General features: G+C 30.2%; 4 protein-coding genes across 4 annotated transcripts; 3 read left to right on the top strand and 1 right to left on the bottom strand.

The window, feature by feature from the left end:
• Positions 1–2,221: 2,221 nt before the first annotated feature.
• OCT59_016891 (uncharacterized protein) lies at positions 2,222–2,560 on the top strand (the record flags this gene model as incomplete). The annotated part of the gene is made up of 1 exon (XM_066145990.1): positions 2,222–2,560. One exon carries the CDS (start codon positions 2,222–2,224, stop codon positions 2,558–2,560), a length of 339 nt encoding a protein of 112 aa, XP_066003721.1.
• Positions 2,561–3,458: 898 nt separating this feature from the next.
• Positions 3,459–5,295, bottom strand: OCT59_016890 (uncharacterized protein; the record flags this gene model as incomplete). The annotated part of the gene is made up of 5 exons (XM_066145989.1): positions 3,459–3,831; positions 3,916–4,157; positions 4,224–4,561; positions 4,636–4,731; positions 4,818–5,295. The coding sequence occupies 5 exons, from the start codon at positions 5,293–5,295 to the stop codon at positions 3,459–3,461; spliced, it is 1,527 nt and encodes a 508-aa protein (XP_066003720.1).
• Positions 5,296–5,480: 185 nt separating this feature from the next.
• On the top strand, positions 5,481–8,823 carry OCT59_016889 (uncharacterized protein; the record flags this gene model as incomplete). Its single annotated transcript, XM_066145988.1, has 5 exons — positions 5,481–5,922; positions 5,999–6,089; positions 6,477–6,637; positions 6,938–7,767; positions 7,846–8,823. 5 exons carry the CDS (start codon positions 5,481–5,483, stop codon positions 8,821–8,823), a joined length of 2,502 nt encoding a protein of 833 aa, XP_066003719.1.
• A 2,610-nt stretch (positions 8,824–11,433) lies between these two features.
• On the top strand, positions 11,434–11,942 carry OCT59_016888 (uncharacterized protein; the record flags this gene model as incomplete). The annotated part of the gene is made up of 4 exons (XM_066145987.1): positions 11,434–11,454; positions 11,540–11,604; positions 11,682–11,723; positions 11,801–11,942. The coding sequence occupies 4 exons, from the start codon at positions 11,434–11,436 to the stop codon at positions 11,940–11,942; spliced, it is 270 nt and encodes an 89-aa protein (XP_066003718.1).
• Positions 11,943–18,603: the final 6,661 nt, after the last annotated feature.

Here is an 18,603-nt window from a genome sequence, read left to right as displayed (position 1 = left end):
TCATGGTACTAAATTTGATATGTTTTGGAATGAATTAAATGAATACTTTAATGAGGTATATTATCATCTATTATTTAATTATTATCATAAACAATTGCTACAACACCTGGTATTTTTTATTAAAATTTGGCATCATATAATTTTTATTTAGATCGTTCCAGCTGTACATGATCGTCGCTCTACATCAGTATTATATTTACCAGTAGCAATGTCAATTGCTGATCTCAAAAAAATTATTATTGAAAGATTAGAAAAAAAATATGGAACACCACTTAGTTCTGAAATTTTTATACCTTCTGATGAATATATTCGATTACAATTTTGGCCAGCAAATACTACAACAAATGCAGCTTCTAAATATACTGGAAGATTTGAAATTAAGTATAAAGTGCAATCACGACAATTATCTAAGTTTCATGTTGATGCTCATTACTGTGCTGCATTGTTTAGATATATGCGACTATTTGCTGTTAAATATCGTAATTATTGTTCTTTAATTTGTGCTGATGACAAACATAAAGTCCCAATAGGTGAAGGAATTGCAACATCTAGTGGTGTTAGAAACAAGTCTTCGTTAACACCAGCAAATATGGAATTGTCATCATCTGATCACGATTTTACAAAACTTTCATTAACTCCTTCTGTAATATTTATTTGTGACATTCCTACATGCATATCTGAATCATTTTATAGTGGACAAGTTTATGTCTCTTATAAGAATACAGCATTTCAACCTAGTTCAGCTCTTCGTCATTCTACTGAATTTTATAAAACTCTCTTGCAACAATATAATGGACAAAATCTGCCAGAAATTCTTTTAATTTATACAGATGGTGGACCTGACCACAGAAATACATTTGGATCAGTACAAATTTCGTTAATATGTCTTTTTTTACAAGGGGATTTTGATTTTTTAGCAAGTGTAAGAACAGCACCATATCATTCTTGGATGAATCCAGCTGAACGGTAATGTCTATTTTAAATTTAGCTTTACAAGGAGTGTCTTTGCAAAGAGATTCTATGGATGATATTCTTGAAGATATATTTAAAGGAAAGAATACATTAGAAGAAATTAGAAATGCAGTACAAGAAAATAAGAAATTAGGTTTAGAACTGAGAAATTCTATTAAACCAGTTCAGGAATTACTATCTGAACGAACTAAACGATTAACACTAAATGAAAAAAACTTTCGGATATATTCTCCTGCTAGTTTAATAAGTATTGACAAAATTTTTGAGGTATATATTTAGTTATATAAATTTATTATAAAATAAGGATAAATCTAATTGTAACAGCCTGTTACGCGTCTTATTTGTAACAACCCCCAATTTTATCCAATTAAAATTTAAGATCAGGCGTAATGTAAACAAAAACAAAAGATCAGTTGTGTAACTAAGACAAAAGAATTTTTTAAAAAATTTCAAGAAACTGCTTATAACTTAAAATTTTGTCTATGAAACTGTCTTAAGTACATTAAGTAAAAGTTTTCCAAATTAAATTTTGCATATAAAAATTTATTTATGAAACACATATTAAATTTATTATTAAAAAAAAATAAAAAAAGGATGTTACAAATAAGATATGTAACAGGCTGTTACAAATACATTTTTTCATAAAATAAAATATATTAAAAATTCAAAATTTGTTATTTAGGTGATCCATTATATTGATAGCACTTTACAACAAGAGGAAACATCCCTGAATTCATTAAATAAGCATCATGAACTCCAAAATTTTATAAAATCCCACTGTCAAATCAGAACATATTCTTTTCAGGTATTTTTAACTAAAATTTAGTAGATTTATTAATAATAAATATAATTTTAATTTACATTACACTTTATTATAGATAAAAAAATGTGGAAAGGATAATTGTAAATTTTGTTTACCAATTCGATTACCAGAAGATGTATTTAACAATTTAAATTTTATTCCTGATCCAATATTGTCTACTGGTACATTTTTTGTCATTTTTTTCAGTTACATTTTAATAGTTGATTTTAATTTTACATTATAAATTAATAATATTTTATTTTATAAGACTCTAATCATTATAGAGATTTTGATGGACTCTATGGTACTGAAACAAAAGAATTTCTTCCTAGTGCATCTGATTCTACTAAAGAAATTATTCCTGCTGGCATAATTAATAATAATCATATACGTAAATTTGTTAATTGTACTATTTGCAGTAAGCCAAGATGTATTTTTAGCAAAAATATGTTAAGTGATAATGAAAAAACTAGCTTAGAAATTTTATTAGATAATGTAATTTATATTTGTGGGTCCCCTATAACTCCCGAAGCACATAATCTTTATGAAAAAGTATACATTAGACAAAAGATTCATTGTAATAGTCAAATTGAAGCAGTATATTATTCATGCCGTCGTTTAAAAACAGAAATTATTTGTTTTTATTGTGGGGAAAAAGATGGATTATTAGAACCAGATGATAATCTAAAGAAAAAGTTTACAACTATATACCCATTTTGTCAAACTTGTAAAAATAAGGGACATAATTGGCCAACAAGAGGAAAAATTAAAGTTGGTAATAGATAAAATCAATTTTACTTAATAAATCACTCAATAAATTTTGATTATATAAATAAAATTTTATATGTTTATTTTTTGATGTTGTTTATTTTGACCCCCCCCTCCCCCCTGGATTTTTTAAGAAAATATGGACGTTAAACAAACAATTAATTTGGAACGGCCTAATATGGAAAAATGCCGCTTTGGCGATTTTTTTCATAAAGAAGTGGAAAAAAATGCCGTTTTGGCATTTTTCCATTAAATAATATGAAAAAACGCTGTTTTGGCGATTTTTTTCATAAAAGAAGTGAAAAAATGCCAAAACGGCATTTTTCCATAAAATAATATGAAAAAAGCCGCTTTGGCGATTTTTTTCATAAAAGAAGTGAAAAAATGCCAAAACGGCATTTTTCCATAAAATAATATGAAAAAACGCCATTTTGGCGATTTTTTTCATAAAAGAAGTGAAAAAAATGCCGAAACGGCATTTTTCCATAAAATAAAATGAAAAACGCCATTTCGGCGTATTTGTTTATAAAAAACAATGCCGAAACAGCGTTTTTTTCATAAGGTAACATGAAAAAATGCCGTTTCAGAGTATAAACATTTTTTTTGAGCTAAAGTATTCGGGTTGACAGGTCAATCGGGTCGGGTCAAACCTGTAACCTGACCTGATACCGGGTCACGAATTTGACAACCTGACCTGAATATTTCGGGTCAACCCGACGGGTCACCCGAATTGACCCTTACCCGTGCGGAGCTCTAATTATATATTAAAAGAATTATAAAAATATTACAAATTATTTTATATAAAAAGCATTTTGAAATTATATTTACAATAATTATATAATTATTATTATATTTGCATTAAATTCATTACAAATTATATGAATAAATCAATAGAATAACTATTTTTTTTCGGAATTTACCAATTCATATAACTATTAATATTTAAATCACTTGCTAGTGTTGTCCCATCTTCGGAAATAATTTGTATACTTGCAGTGATACGATCAAGATTATGCAAATCTGTTAATATTGCACTTCGCCATCCAGTTCGTTTATTTCTTCTGGCACTGAAATAAATAGTACGATCAATATCTTTTTGTACAAAGTAACAGACTATAATTAAAACTACTTCTGATAAGTAGTTTTTTAATGCAATCCATGATGTTTGATTTTCAAACAAATGATCTCTTTTGACTTGTTTTAATTGTGGTTCAAAGACTTTGATAATATCATCTTTACTTATAAAGTTTTGAAGATGAGAGGAGTTCGGAAGGTTATTCTGGGTCACACTATATAATATAAATAATAAATTACAATTAATTTCTATTACTAATTATAATAAACATTGATCACAAAACAGTTAAATATCTTACGTGTAATGGTCCAGAAAATCAAATGCTATTTCAGTACATTCGTCATACAATTTTACTCTCCAAGTGGCAAACCATCCGCAACCTTTTTTTTTAACATCGCCAGCATCTATTTTAGTAATACCAAGATGTTTAGCACATTCTCTGGCTAGTGCTAAAATTAATTCTGGTGTTGGTTTTCGTATACGAAAAAAGAGAACTTTTGACTCATTAATAAATAGAGTCGCAAGTTGTGTAAGTTGGGCCTATAAAAAAAAAATTTTGATTATTATTAATTGAAGTTTTCTCATTAATAATTTAAAATCACTTACATTATTATTATTTAAATTTATATTCGTTTGATCATGTAAAGTATTATTATTTAGAGAAGATTGTAATACAGTAGATCCTGTAGTTGAACATATACTTGAAGATAATGCTTGCAAAAAAGCATTAAATATTGGCATTAAATTATTTGTTGAATCTTGATTACTAAGAGAGATTGCTGGTTGGACGGTTGTAGTAGTATCCATTTCATTATTAGCTTCAATTTCATGAATATTTGTTTGGTTATGACTTGTTAATAAAGATTTTTTAGCAGGTGATGGTATTGCCGATGTAAATGATGGTACAGCTGTCATTGATGTGGCTGATGATACAGTTGAAGATGCTGTTATAGGAATTTTATAATAAGTAATTGTTTAACTTTTTTTATCTTAAAATTTCTTTAATTTTTTAACTTACTTTTTTCATCTAATTTCATACGTTTATTTGATAAATAAAAAGGACCATTACTTAAAATATTTACATTATTTATTAATTCATCTAGAGTTTTCTTTTCTGTAAATCAAAATTTTCATTAGTTACTTACCATATTAGTTTTACCATTACATTATTTACATATAATATATTTATACTTAACATACCTGTTCTCTTTGTTACACTTGATATAAAAATTTCAGGTCTGTCAGGTATCATATCTTGGCGAAAATTTGTATCCGTTGCATTCAATTCATTATCAGTATCTTCATGGCCATCATTTTCAAATTTATTTTCGTGATCATCATGATCATCATAATCAAGTTGTGTAAGTGGTGTAAGCTCTCTTGTAGGATGTATATTAAGTACACTACTTTCAGTAAAAGAATTTTTCATTACTGGTGCAAGTGGAGGAGTATTTGTGGTATTTTTATTTATTTGACAACTCGTAGTAAGTATATTATCATCAGGAGTTATAGATTCGCTAGATATATTACTATTAGTATTAGTAATAGAAGAATTTTTTGTTTGACGTTTTTTAATAGGCATATTGGAAGTTAAAGAAGCATTGTCAGCATTTTTAGTATTTCTAGTTATAGGTCGTCTTCCAGTAAAACCTTTTTTAATTCCTTTACCACGAGGCATATTTGGTTTTAAAAAAAGAATTTTTTTTAAGAAAAAGTCAATTATTAGTTTAATTTGATGAAGTTAATAAATCAATTGTTACACTAATATAGAATTTTATAGTGTATTTAATCATTAGATCTATAAAATTCTCATCTTTTTTTTATCAAAATTCAAGATTAACGTTAAAATTTAGTTATAGAATAATGTTTTTAAAAAAAATTAGAGCTGATAAAAAACAACATAAAAAATCCAACTTTCGTTTGCGTAAATCTAGAGATACTCATTCAAATAATAATTCATCTATATCTAATCATACTATCATTTTAGATAAACAACAAAATATTTGTGAAAATAATACTTCATCACAATCAAATATGAATAATTTTTATTATAAAATTAATGAAAGTATTAATAATAATCATGATACTAGCAAAAATAATAAAGATTCTTATCACAATTTTAATGACTTTAATGAAGATCTTATTGATGATGATTTTACAGAAAATTGTGATACAAATGGGGAATTTAATGGACGAGAATATAATAATAATAAAAAACAAAATTGTTATTCTGGAGATGCAGGACCATATTTTCCAAATTTTACTATATTTTTATTATTTTTATGGGTTATAAAACATCAAATAGGTATATGTTTTTATCTATAATATTACAGTACTACTTTTTATATTTTTATACTAATCATATATATTTTTAAAATTAGGGTTTGAAGCATATAAGGATTTTGCAAATATTGTTAAACATCCCAAATTTAATGCAAATGATGTTCCATTTTCACTCGCAACTGTTAAAAAGTATCGAAATGGGTTACCTCTCCTTCCATTTAAAGGATATACTATTTCTCTTAACAATCATAATACACCATCTACCTCTAAACCTACTACTCAAGCTTTTATTTTTCCCTTAAAAAATATTCTTTGCCGTATATTATCAAATCCACAGCTGCATGAACATATGTACTTTGGTCCAGGTATATATTGTGAAAACAAACAGGAAATATGGCATGGAGTTCTCTGACACAAATCTCCATTGTTTGGTACTGAACACATTAAATTAAATGAAACAATTTATAATCTTGGTGATTTCATCAAATACTACAATATACATACAATCAATCAATTATGTTATGGTCGAATTATATCAATCTTACATATTAATGATTCTCATGATATTTGTATTAGAATTGAAAATATTGTTGAATATAATTCATTGCCTTTTCAATTCAAATCACAGCAAAGAAGAAATGCTTCTTATGATGGATGTCTATGGATGACTGATTATACAATAATTATTAATCCTATAAATATTGTGTCAAAAGTAGATATTTGGTTAACAGATATTGGTGAACTCAGCAATTTTCAATATTTTATAAATGAAATTGTATATTGTATCAATGGGCAGTGGAGCACAAGACCAATTGATTTACGACATCATCATCCAGTTGAATATATAACTACACAAAATACTCCATCTAATTTACCAATTTACAAATTTTTTTTAGATATCTACATTGATAAGTTTGGTCCATTTCGTAATGCATACCATGGTATTGGTGGTATTTATTTGCAGATCGGAAATATGCCACAGATTTTACGTCAAAAACTAAAAAATCATTTTCTTATTGGCTTTATTCCTTTTTCAGCTTCATGTGATGAGGTATTACAGCCACTAATTAATGATATCCAAGATCTTGAACATGGTTATGAATTGGAAATTAGTAACCAAACTGTTTGGGTTACTGGTGGATTGGGTGTCATAACAAGTGATTTACCTGAAGGTAATGAACAATCAGGAATCAAGAATCATAATGCACATTATGGATGCCGAAATTGTATGATCCATCATAATAATTTGCATAATATTACTTTTGATATTGTTAAATATGCACGTTACCATCACATAACTACATCTCATTTTGAAGATATAAGTAATGCTAAAACTCAAGCTGAACGTGAAATACTTTCTACTCAATATGGAATTCGTGAGAAACCTTCTAGTTTTGATAGTATTTCACGTGATAAACATATTCAATGTCCACATGATGCATTTCATTGTATAGGTGGACTTGCAAAAGAAATGTTGCAATCAACATTTGGAATATTAAATTCAATAGGAGAGAATGAATTTTTAAATGTATGGCGTAATTTTGAATATCCATCAGTTTGGTCTCGTCAACAAAATCCTATTTCTCATTTAAACTCATATTTTTTTTCTGATTATCTTCGTTTAAGTATGATCATGCCATTTCTTATTAATAGATCATTAATATCCACTTCAATGCTAAATAGAACAATTGTTGAATTTTTAATTGAAGAAAGCAAATTTACAAAACGTCAAATAATAGATCAATTTCTTAGTTTATGGGCATCTTTTTCTAAAATGGCATCATTAATATTTTGCAAAGAGTTTTCTGAAGATAATTACAATGATTTACAACAAAATATAATACATTGGTCTGAAAAAGTTGGAAAGGTCTGTATCTAATTGATTTATAAGAGAATTTGTAAAAATTTGTCAATTACTTATTATTTTTTATAAATAAATTCACAGTTTTTTCCTAGAATTACTCAATTACCAAACTTCCATATATTATGTCATTTTACTATGCATGCACGAAATTTTGCAACTCTGGTAAATGTTGCAGTTCCTACAAAAGAAATGATGCATAGACTATTCAAGGCAATGATTCCTCATTCTAATAAGAAAAATATAGAGATGGATTTTGTACAATGTGATAATTGTCTACAAACTCTAAGATTTTTGTTGGATGGTGGTGTTGATAAAAGATATGATACAGAAAGACAATTAAATTTCAACATGTTATCAAAAGACCAATGTGTACGTGCACTTCTTAGTTCATGGTACATTTTGCCATCTAAGTTTGATTTAGAACAAGATGATGATAATACATCTTTGCAAATAACATGTATGGACGAAAATTACATTAATATAAAAGTTCAAGGACTATATACTAAACACGATTTGCAAACTAATAACCTTGAGAAAAATCTTGATAACAACTTGTTTGCTGAATTTGGTCGTTCATATAATGAAGAGCTTGATTGTACTGAACATCTTACATCACGAAAAGTAAAATATTATAAAAGTATTAGTTATACTATAGTTGATGGTAATAATCAATCCAATATAAGGCTTCGTGTTGGTGATGTCATAAATGTTTTAGAAGATATATCAGATGATAGAGAAACTGAACTTAAAACAATAACTTCTTATGCACAAATTCGGGCAATTTTTCTCCACACAAAAGATCAGTTACAAATTCCTTTTTTATTGTTAAACTGGTTTATTTCACTGGGTATTAATGATTCAAAATTAGGTTGTCCCCGATATAGACTTCAGCAATTATCAGATCAAACTTGGCGTCGAATTTATGCAATTAAATGGATAGATCACCAACCTAATAACCATTTTATACATCAGTGTCGAAAAACAGGTTGTGAAAATGGAAATCATGATAAAACCAATGTATATTATTTGCATAATATCTTTTATTATACTGCTATATAATATATTTAAATATTTGATCAGCAATTAAATTTAAGTTGCATTATAATTTTTAAACTTTCTTTTATTTTATTACAATTATTTGTCATTTTAAATAAAAAAGTTTTATTATTTTTAATTTCATTATAAATTTAATATAATAACTTGATTTAGACTGCCAAAATTCAAAGACAAAAAGTTTTGGCATTTACTATACTCTAGTTTAAATTTGTTCTTTAGGTATGTCTTTTGAGAAAATCATTAACGATAGTTGTCATGTGTATATTTACTTATATAGATTTGGGAATTAGCAGTTTCTTTCAATAATTTTAACAAAAAAGTTTTTATTTGAAAAACTGCAAGATATATTAAATGCAAAGAATAGACAACCAATTCTGCTGCGTATATAATAATTTTAGATATATTATAATTATATTTTAATTAAGATAAGAATATATGTATTATGATATAATAGTATACTGTATATGATCAACTAACCTTAAAAGTCTAATCGATACTATAAATTACCTACTAACATGTGATCGGCATAATAGGCACAGAAGCTACATAAGCATAAATATTTGATCTTGAAGTAAACATCGAATGAATTTTTCTTTCTTCCAGATCTATATCTCTTTATTATTTTTATTATTAAACTTTCTTATAAATTCTTCTAAATATTTATTATTTATTGCACAAATTTTGGTGATTTATGTTTTATGAAAAAAAAAAACTTCCACTCTTGTTTAAGAATTTCTTTGCCTTGTAGTGATTTTTAAACTGTTTTCACTTGAAATATACTAAAAACTTCAACACTAATAAATTTGTAAAAGTTTGTTTGCGAAATGGATTACAAGGTAAAGCTAGAAAAGAAATATTTTTTTTTTTATTTATTTTGTTAAGAACGTTTACTAACGTTCTTTTCTTTATATTTTATTTTTTAGAAAATGGCTTTTCAGAACTAATGGACGCAAGGTAAAACTGAAAAAAAATTTTTTTATTTATTTCATTAAAAATGTTTATTTACGTTCTTTACATTTTTATTTTTTTAGAAAATGGATCCTTGGATCTTTTAAGATAAAATGGACGTAAGGTAAAGCCAGAAAAAAATTTTTATTATTTATTTTGTTAAAAAATGTTTACTAACATTCTTTATATTTTTTAGTTTTATTTTGTTGTTTTATTTCGTTAAGAACGTTGACTAACGTTCTTCTTTAAATTTTTTTTAGAAAATGGCTCGCTTTCTAAGCAATGGCACCTTCGGAATTTGTATTTAGCAAAAATTTTTAAAAATTTTATTAGATGGTTTGATGCCAGAACGGGATTGAAAGCATGACAAGAATGAGATAAATGGCAATTGGTCAGGGACCTAACTAACGAAAAGATGGAGTGTATTGGAGTCTTCTATAAAGGGTTTGTTCTCTAATCATTATTCCTTGGCCCTTTGTTTAATTTTATCTGTATGGCCTTGTTGTTCTTCTGCTTGTTCTAGCTTATAACGTATTTAGGTAAAGACCTTAATAAAGAATTTCCAAATAATCCATTTTCTAAGAAGAAATTCCAGTACTTCTACCTTGGCCGGAGGGGTTGAAGCAGAATCTCTTGGAATTAAAGAGAACAAGTGAATATGAATTTTTGAAAAAAACCCAGACAGAATATACTGCAGCTTTCATTAAATTCATCAGGATCACGCAAAATTGAAAAGTGATCGGATACTTTAGTGATTCAAAAACAATGGAAAATACGGTGTAGGCTTTCATGAAGAAAAATGATTTGGAGAAAGTATGGATGGTAAGGAATTTCAAGACAGTATATAGAGATGGAAAACGTAATAAGGATAAGAAGAGAATAGAGGACAAGAGAGCTGCAAACTCTTTGCACAGTAAGGTAAATGATATTCTTATGCCACAAACGCCTCCAGAAAGGATTTACATGGGACTATCAAATATGGTGACAAGGAATAAACAAAATTTATTACCCACAGAAATGATTATTGCAGAAATGAATCAAGGTCTAGGTGATTACAAGAAAAGGAGAACGTAGATAGTGACAGTGATGGAGACGATGATGATGATATAGGAATAGGTAATTTGGAAGAGTTAGCTAGCAAACCTTTAAAATGAGATAATGTAGCGCTGAACAAAGTTGTTGAGATTATAAAAAATTATTAAACAAACGAAAAGATAAAGTATATTTCATATCAAGCATCGTCAACAAATGCGCCTGCCAATGTTAAGGAAATAAAGGTTAAATGGAAGAAATAAAAGGGATTTTTGATCAGAACTCCAACATGATGGAATGGAAAAAATTAACATGGAAGTGGTGAGTGTAATATGAGCGGAGTATGATATAGTCAGGTCCTTAAAAGATTGGGTGCTTAAAGAAAATAATTTCTTTTTTTTGAGCCAAAAGTCATCAGTATGGCGAAACAAAATAAAATATTCCAGAAATATAACTACCCTTAACGATGATTTCAAAAAAAGGTTGAAAGAAGAAAATTGGAGGACCGATAAAGTAGAAGTAGGAGAAAAACAAGTATTGGTAGAGTCACCATCAAGAAGTGAATCTGAGAAAGCGAAGGTGAAGGTGAAGAAAAGAAGAAAAGAAGAAAATAGGAGATAGATAGGGATAGGAATGAAGATTAATCGAAGTCACGTAATTTTATGTAAAAAAAATTTTTTTTTTTTCTGATAACAAAGTTTTGAAAAGATGCTAGTATAAAATTAAATTTTGAAGAAAGGTTCAACCGCCAGGAACTTCTCTTAAATTGCAGAAACCTTTCGGACACTTTGGAACTGATGGAAGGTACTTAAAGTTACTTTTTTTAAATTAGGAACATTAGTAAACATTACTAATATTCCATTTATTTTTTCTTATTGTAGGAATTTTCAAGACGCTTCAGAACCAATGAAATGCCTTGAAAGGTAATTAAAAAAGGATCGGGGTCTTTTTTAAAATTAGGAACAGTAGTAAATATTACTAATGCTCCATTTTTTTATAGAAACCAACCTTTGACTTTTTCGGTTAAACAGATCAGAATCTGCATATCATGTGATTTAAAGCACAAAATACTAAAATTAAGCGCCAACTTTTCATTTTATTTAACAATTCTAGGAATATTTAATGATAAGAGAAGAAATTGAGTGTTGAAGATGAAAAATGAAGACTTGTGAGTTATTTGGACGCTAATCTTGGGATAACCATAAGAACAATGGATATGATCTTCAATGTAACAAGAAATTGAAATACTGGCGTTAGCTGATCCCATGAAAGGTTGGAATCTTCAAGATTATTGAATGGATCGTATTCTCTTACGTCACACAGCCCATGATTGTTGATAAATTTCATTGGCTACAGGAAAGACAAATAAGATGAACGTGACGATACTAATTTTATGATTGAAGTGGTCAACTTGACTGATCGTGAATAGAGAATAAGTTATATATATATTTAAGATTAATTGTTGTTACATATATATTATATAAAAAAGCAATTACAAATGTTTAATAAATAAGCTACAAATATATTAATAACTAATTATAAAGTAATTATATACTGAATTAAAATACATTTAAAAAAAAAAAACTCTTTCCGGAATTATTGTGTACAATATTTCTCGGCAGAAAAATACCATAGGGTATATTACAAAGAGATAGAAAATATTTTATTTTATTTTATTTTAATTTTATTACTGTTATTGCTACTACTAACTACTAACTGTTTATACATCAGCATTTAACATTACTAACAACATGAACCATAGTAAATTTTCATTTATTTTTAAAGGTTCTAGCATTATTGATAAAATCTTCTCAGATGAAGACAAATATAAAGCTTTAGCGGAACTTGCAGGCCCACTCATTTTACATGATGAATATTTGCTTGCACAACGGCTTGGAAATATCAAAGTCGCGTTGGCCTTTTGGATAAGAAGAATACAAACGTCTTTGACAAACGATGACCAGGAAGCCTTATACACGTGTTTATTATCAAAACAACAAGACTTACTAATTAGGAATCAGGATTCTATATTATACAATGATAATCTTAACATAAATTTACCCCCTGATCGTACACACAATCTAGCCAGTGATAAGGCAGCCACGACGTGTACATCTGATGGCTCCATAGATACACAAAGTTGTACTACATCACTTGCTAAGCCGCCTCAGTCACGTGAAAATAGCAATTACGCAATACCAACGAACAATAAGAAGAGAAAAACTAAGACTAAAGGTTCACATTTTTCTGCTACGTCAGACGTGAATAAAGTTCAACAACTGCATAAGGATATTGTACAAAATGACTTTTGCAGGGAAAACCAGATTGAAACGGAGACTGAGTCAATAAAGAATTTTGAACATATCGATAACAACACACCAATGGAGGATGTTCTTCTCCTTCCAGCCCTCGATAGTAATCCGCAACAATCTGAAATATTGGTAGATTTCTCACCGGATAGGAACGATAACACATCGTTGCCAATACAACCATCCACAACAAAGAATACGAGTCACGAATCGGATACTATATGGAGAGAATTATAGTTGCTCAATCAAGATGTCATAATGAACGATGCTGATGATGATAGCGATAAAAATATCACCAACAATAATGTAAAAGGAACAGTTATGGATCAGGATTCCTCCCGATCTATTTCATCATTACAAGAATTCGAATCAGCTATTAAAGCGGCTCCAAACACTACTGACACGAACACTGATGATGCGATGGATCATAAATGGTATCCCCCATCAAAAATCAAAAAACCATCAAAAATCCTTGCAGACATCAAAAAACACTCGCCACGCAACAATGTATCTATCCATGCATATACAGAAGAGAAAGTTGCCACATATGATGCATTCATTCCAATTAACGACATTGATCATTACAACACGGTCGAGGATAAGATCTCTTTTATAGAACTCAATGTACGAAACATGTCTGACTACGCTGGCATCGAGTATAACGCAAAGGATAAACAGATAATTATAAAAAACTATGTTCTTGGAGGAATGAGAAGAATGGTTCGCGTTTTCAACCACTACTTCAAGACTAGCAATTTCAAGATGACCGAAAAGAAGTACTACACGTTACATGGTCAACGAATCTCAAGCAGAGAATTCAAGATCCTAGAAGTCCCCAATAATACAGACAAAAATGCTATCGAAAGCAGCATTCGAAGCCTGCTACATGGCTGCCCATTTTTTATAACAGATAAGAGTTATAAATATAGATCCGAGACCACAATGACTGTTTACTTTACGGTGAAGGATGAATATGCCAGGCAATTATTGAAAAATGTCTGGTCCATTGATATAGAAAACTATATATATCGTCTTGGCCCCGCACATTTTAAAACTAGTGATTTTGATGATAAAAAGAAACATAGAGGAGAATTCATTGGCTTTAGCGATGAACATACAGCAGCAAAGGCGATGGAGATGACATCTCCATTTAATCTGAAGAGTGCCTTCAAACAAAGCCCTGACAAGATAATCGTCGAATTCCAAAATGAGGCAGATCTCTTTAATGCTTGTGAGAAACGATACCACTTCAATGATTTTAGTGTTAAAGGTTACCCAATTGGCTATAATTGGCCACAAAGAGATCAAGCCATCAGCAAACTTAAAAAAGCACAAAACGTTAATATTCATCATCAGACATGTAATCTATCAACATCAGATGTTGCCAATGTGCACAACACTAACACGACCCGTTGCTCCAGCGACAATGATAAAATGAATAACGTGGCCAACAAACAACACAAGTCCATAGAATATAAGGGAAATAATTCTCAACGGAAAATATACAGGAGAGATACTGGCGCAAATAAATCTCGCAGAAACCAGAAAGAGTTTAGTCATTTACCATCATGCGCTAGTAGCTCTAATAGCATACCTCTTGGAGTTAATTCAAGGAGGAGATTAAATAATAACAAGAACAACTCGACTAGTACGAGTAAGACACCCGTCGACACATCAAGTACGCATAGTAATACACACATCAATATCAATCGCCAAGGGGATTGGGATGAGGTGATGAGTCTCTGCTAATTGCAACCTCTTCACTTCTTATTCCTTTTCCGGAACAACTGTCGAAAGGAGCGAGGGGGGACAATAGCCGGGTCCCATTTATTCCCTCTCTAAATAAACATGGCTTAACTTATGACAATACGACCGACTCCACACAAATTCAAACCGCTCAAAATTATAATAGAGCCATTGGAAGTGATGACCCTAATAACAATGATTTTACAGATTCACATTTCACAAATAATAACAATAATCTTAATTATAACGCAAATGAAAACTTGATGAGAGACATTAATGATTTTCTCACAAAAGAACGATGTAGATTCCAGGAAAACGACAGACAACAATCTCAGTTAATTTTCCCTAGCTTATCATTTGCCACACACAACATCAACGGTATTAAGACCAATGTAGATAAATTTCATCTTCTATTACAAGATTTACCAGATTACGATATTATTGGAATCAATGAAACGAACCTGGATAAAAGAGATGCGATCTTTTTGAATAATAAATTACCAAATGGCAGACTCATCCACTCAAAAGGAAACTCAGATAAAATCAGTGGAAAAGGAGTCGCAATATATATGAAACATAAATGGAAAAAACATATAGGTAGCATTGATAGCCCTACTGATAATATTTTATCTGTTACTTTAGTCTTCAAACAATGCAGAATAAATATTACTCAAATTTATATGCCACCTAATGACGCAACTGCACGATCAGAAGTCAACAAATATTTAAAGACATTAGTCGATGTATATCAAAATACAAATGATAATACATCTTATCTGATCATTGCAGGCGATTTTAATGCCATTGCCGATAAATATATGGACAAGCTTCATGTAACAAAAAATTGGTCAGCTAACAACAAAATTTTAGATTTTTTGAATAATAATGGTTTTATCGATACATTTAGAGAAGCTAACCCTGATCTCAGAAAATTCACGTGGTCTAACAGTGTGAACGTGACTCGTATAGATTATATATGGCTGAGTCCTAACTGGTGTAATGAATTACTACACAGCACGATCATAGATGCACAAATGTGCACTTCTAGTGACCATAACATAGTGACTTGCATTGTTAACACGTCGGATATTATTAGAAATCACAAAAGATCAACCTGTGCAAGGAAGAACAATGAAAGAATAATTTTTGACTACGCAGACATGAATAAGGAAAAATGGGACAAATACAAACTGAATACGCACGATTGTTTTAAAGATCCCGAACTCTGGAAAATCCTTGACCAGCCCCAGCATGATATACAAGATCTTGATAGGATTTGGTCGATTATTAAAGGACACATGCTTAAATGTGCAACTAGCTCTATACCGAACAAAAAAATTCGTATGGGCGCAAATATGAAAAAGAAAAAAGCAGATTTACTAATCCCAAAACACTTGTACGTGCAATTAAGACGACTTCGTTTAATGTATTCAACATGCAAGAGATTAATGGGTCAACCCATACCACTAAATACGAAAAAAAGGTTTATTACATATATTAACCACATCAATCAGCAATGCAACAATGTCAAATTACATGCCCCTGATACAGTCTGGGACGCAGCCTGGGCAAACCATGTTAAAGATGCTTGGACAATAACTATGAACATTATCAAACAACATCGAACATCTGCGCAGAATAAGTTGATTGAGGATTTTATTAACAAAAGAGCTTCCATGATACAAAATAACCAAACCAAGATGCTCAACAGTTTATTAAATAGACATAAAGATAAGATTGTCGTGGACAGACTGATTCAAGACAACACAACAGACAACTCGATCAAGTTGATCACTGAACCCGAAGAAATTTTAGAAAAATGCATTGAACACTACCCGGACTTACAAAAAAAGAGACTACACAAATTTGATACAATCTCAGAAGAGTGGAGTGACATATATGAGCCGATTGGATCTATTAACGATGATATCTATAAAGATATAATGGAACAACCTACAGTCGATGAATGGTTTGCTACCTTAAAGGAATGTAATGACTCATCAGCACCAGGTTTATCGAATATAGGGTACAAACTTATTAAAAAAGCTGGCGATAAGGCACAAGACTGTTTTAGACGTTTAGCTGAGATTACATACCGAAATGCTATTTTTCCAGAGGAATGGACAACATCACAAATTTTTCCAATCCCGAAACTGAAAGAATGGAAATATCGGCTCAATAACACGCGCCCCATTTTATTAATAGAATGTTTAAGGAAACTTACAGTTAAAATTATCACAAAAAGACTGAGTGCGTGCTTGCTACAACACGACGTCCTCAAAGGACCAAATTTCGCAGGCCTCTCAGGAGGTTCCACAAACACTCCAATTCATGTGATCAATAACATTATTGAAGACGCACACGCTTCAAAGAGAGAATTGTGGATTTGCCTACGGGATATGGTGAAGGCGTTCGATTCAGTCAGAATGATCCCGTTAGAAATGGCGCTGAAAAGGATTAAGTGTCCACAACCCCTAGTGGATTTCATTATTAATTTATTCAAAAACAGGAAACTTCGAATAATTACGGCATATGGACTTTCGAATGTTTTCCAGGCAGGGGACGGCATAGATCAGGGAGAAACGATCTCACCACTCATTTGGCGCATTTTCTATGATCCTCTCCTTACACGGATACATCATGACATGAACCTCGGTTATAAACTCACTATGAATTGGCCTACCATAGATTTTTACAATGTTATTGATCTGAAACTACACTTAAGGTTTCTTGTATAGCATACACAGACGATACTGCATGGATTGCTTCTAATAAAGATGAGATAACGAAGATCATCAGCATATCAAACTCGTTCTTCGAACTTAATGATATTACGATCAACGGAGAAAAGTCTGAACTCCTGGTTTGGAACACACCCAAAGGCACTACAAATGAAATTAATATGGGAACTGACTTGACATTGATAAAAGCCAACCCTCCCTTAAAAGACGCTAGATATCTGGGCATTTATATAAGAAGTAGAGCAGGCCAGAGTCATGTAATTAAAAGAGCGCAACAAGAAATTACTTCAATAACTAACGCACTTAGACACAAGAAGGTTACAGCAAGCCAAATAGCATATGTCAATAATGTAGTTTTAATGGCAAGGCTCGAATACAGACTGAAAACTACTTTGGTCAGTGAAAATCAATGCCAAACACTTCATAATCGTATGATTACTCTACTCAAGACAAAAATGAGAATCATAAGGTTCGCGAATAATAATATTTTCATGCACCAAAATATGGTTGGATTAGTGCCATTATCTCAGCATTTACGTACAGCACAATATTCAGAATTTATTATTAGAATTAATTCACGAGACTGGGATGGAATAAGTACGAGAATCATGCTCAGAAATGCACAGCTTCGCATAGGTTTACAAGGATGCATATTGGTTGACCACACAGAGCTGATTCTAAAAATTAATTTACAAAATAACTTTAATTTTAATTTATTGAAATCATTTAAGGATCAAATGTTTAGCTTCAGGCCAACAGATCTTACCACATGGAATTTAACCACGCAACATCAACACACTATTATTTCAATCTTGCATACATCTGTTGATGTGGGGCATACGAATTTCAGGAAACTAGAACAATCAAGGATAAAGGCCATTGAATCTTTTATCAAACGACCTGCAGAATTACTCGATATTAACTTTCTAGATCACATTACACACAACAATAGTGTAGATATGTTATTCTGGACTCAGATCAAAAAGATTTTTGGTAAAAATCCCAAA

The sequence above is a fragment of the Rhizophagus irregularis genome, chromosome 25 (assembly GCF_026210795.1).
Source record: "Rhizophagus irregularis chromosome 25, complete sequence".
In the NCBI taxonomy this organism is placed as follows: Eukaryota; Fungi; Glomeromycota; class Glomeromycetes; order Glomerales; family Glomeraceae; genus Rhizophagus; species Rhizophagus irregularis.
The sequence above is the reverse complement of the archived record's forward strand: the minus strand, read 5'-3'. Positions and strand labels throughout refer to the sequence as shown.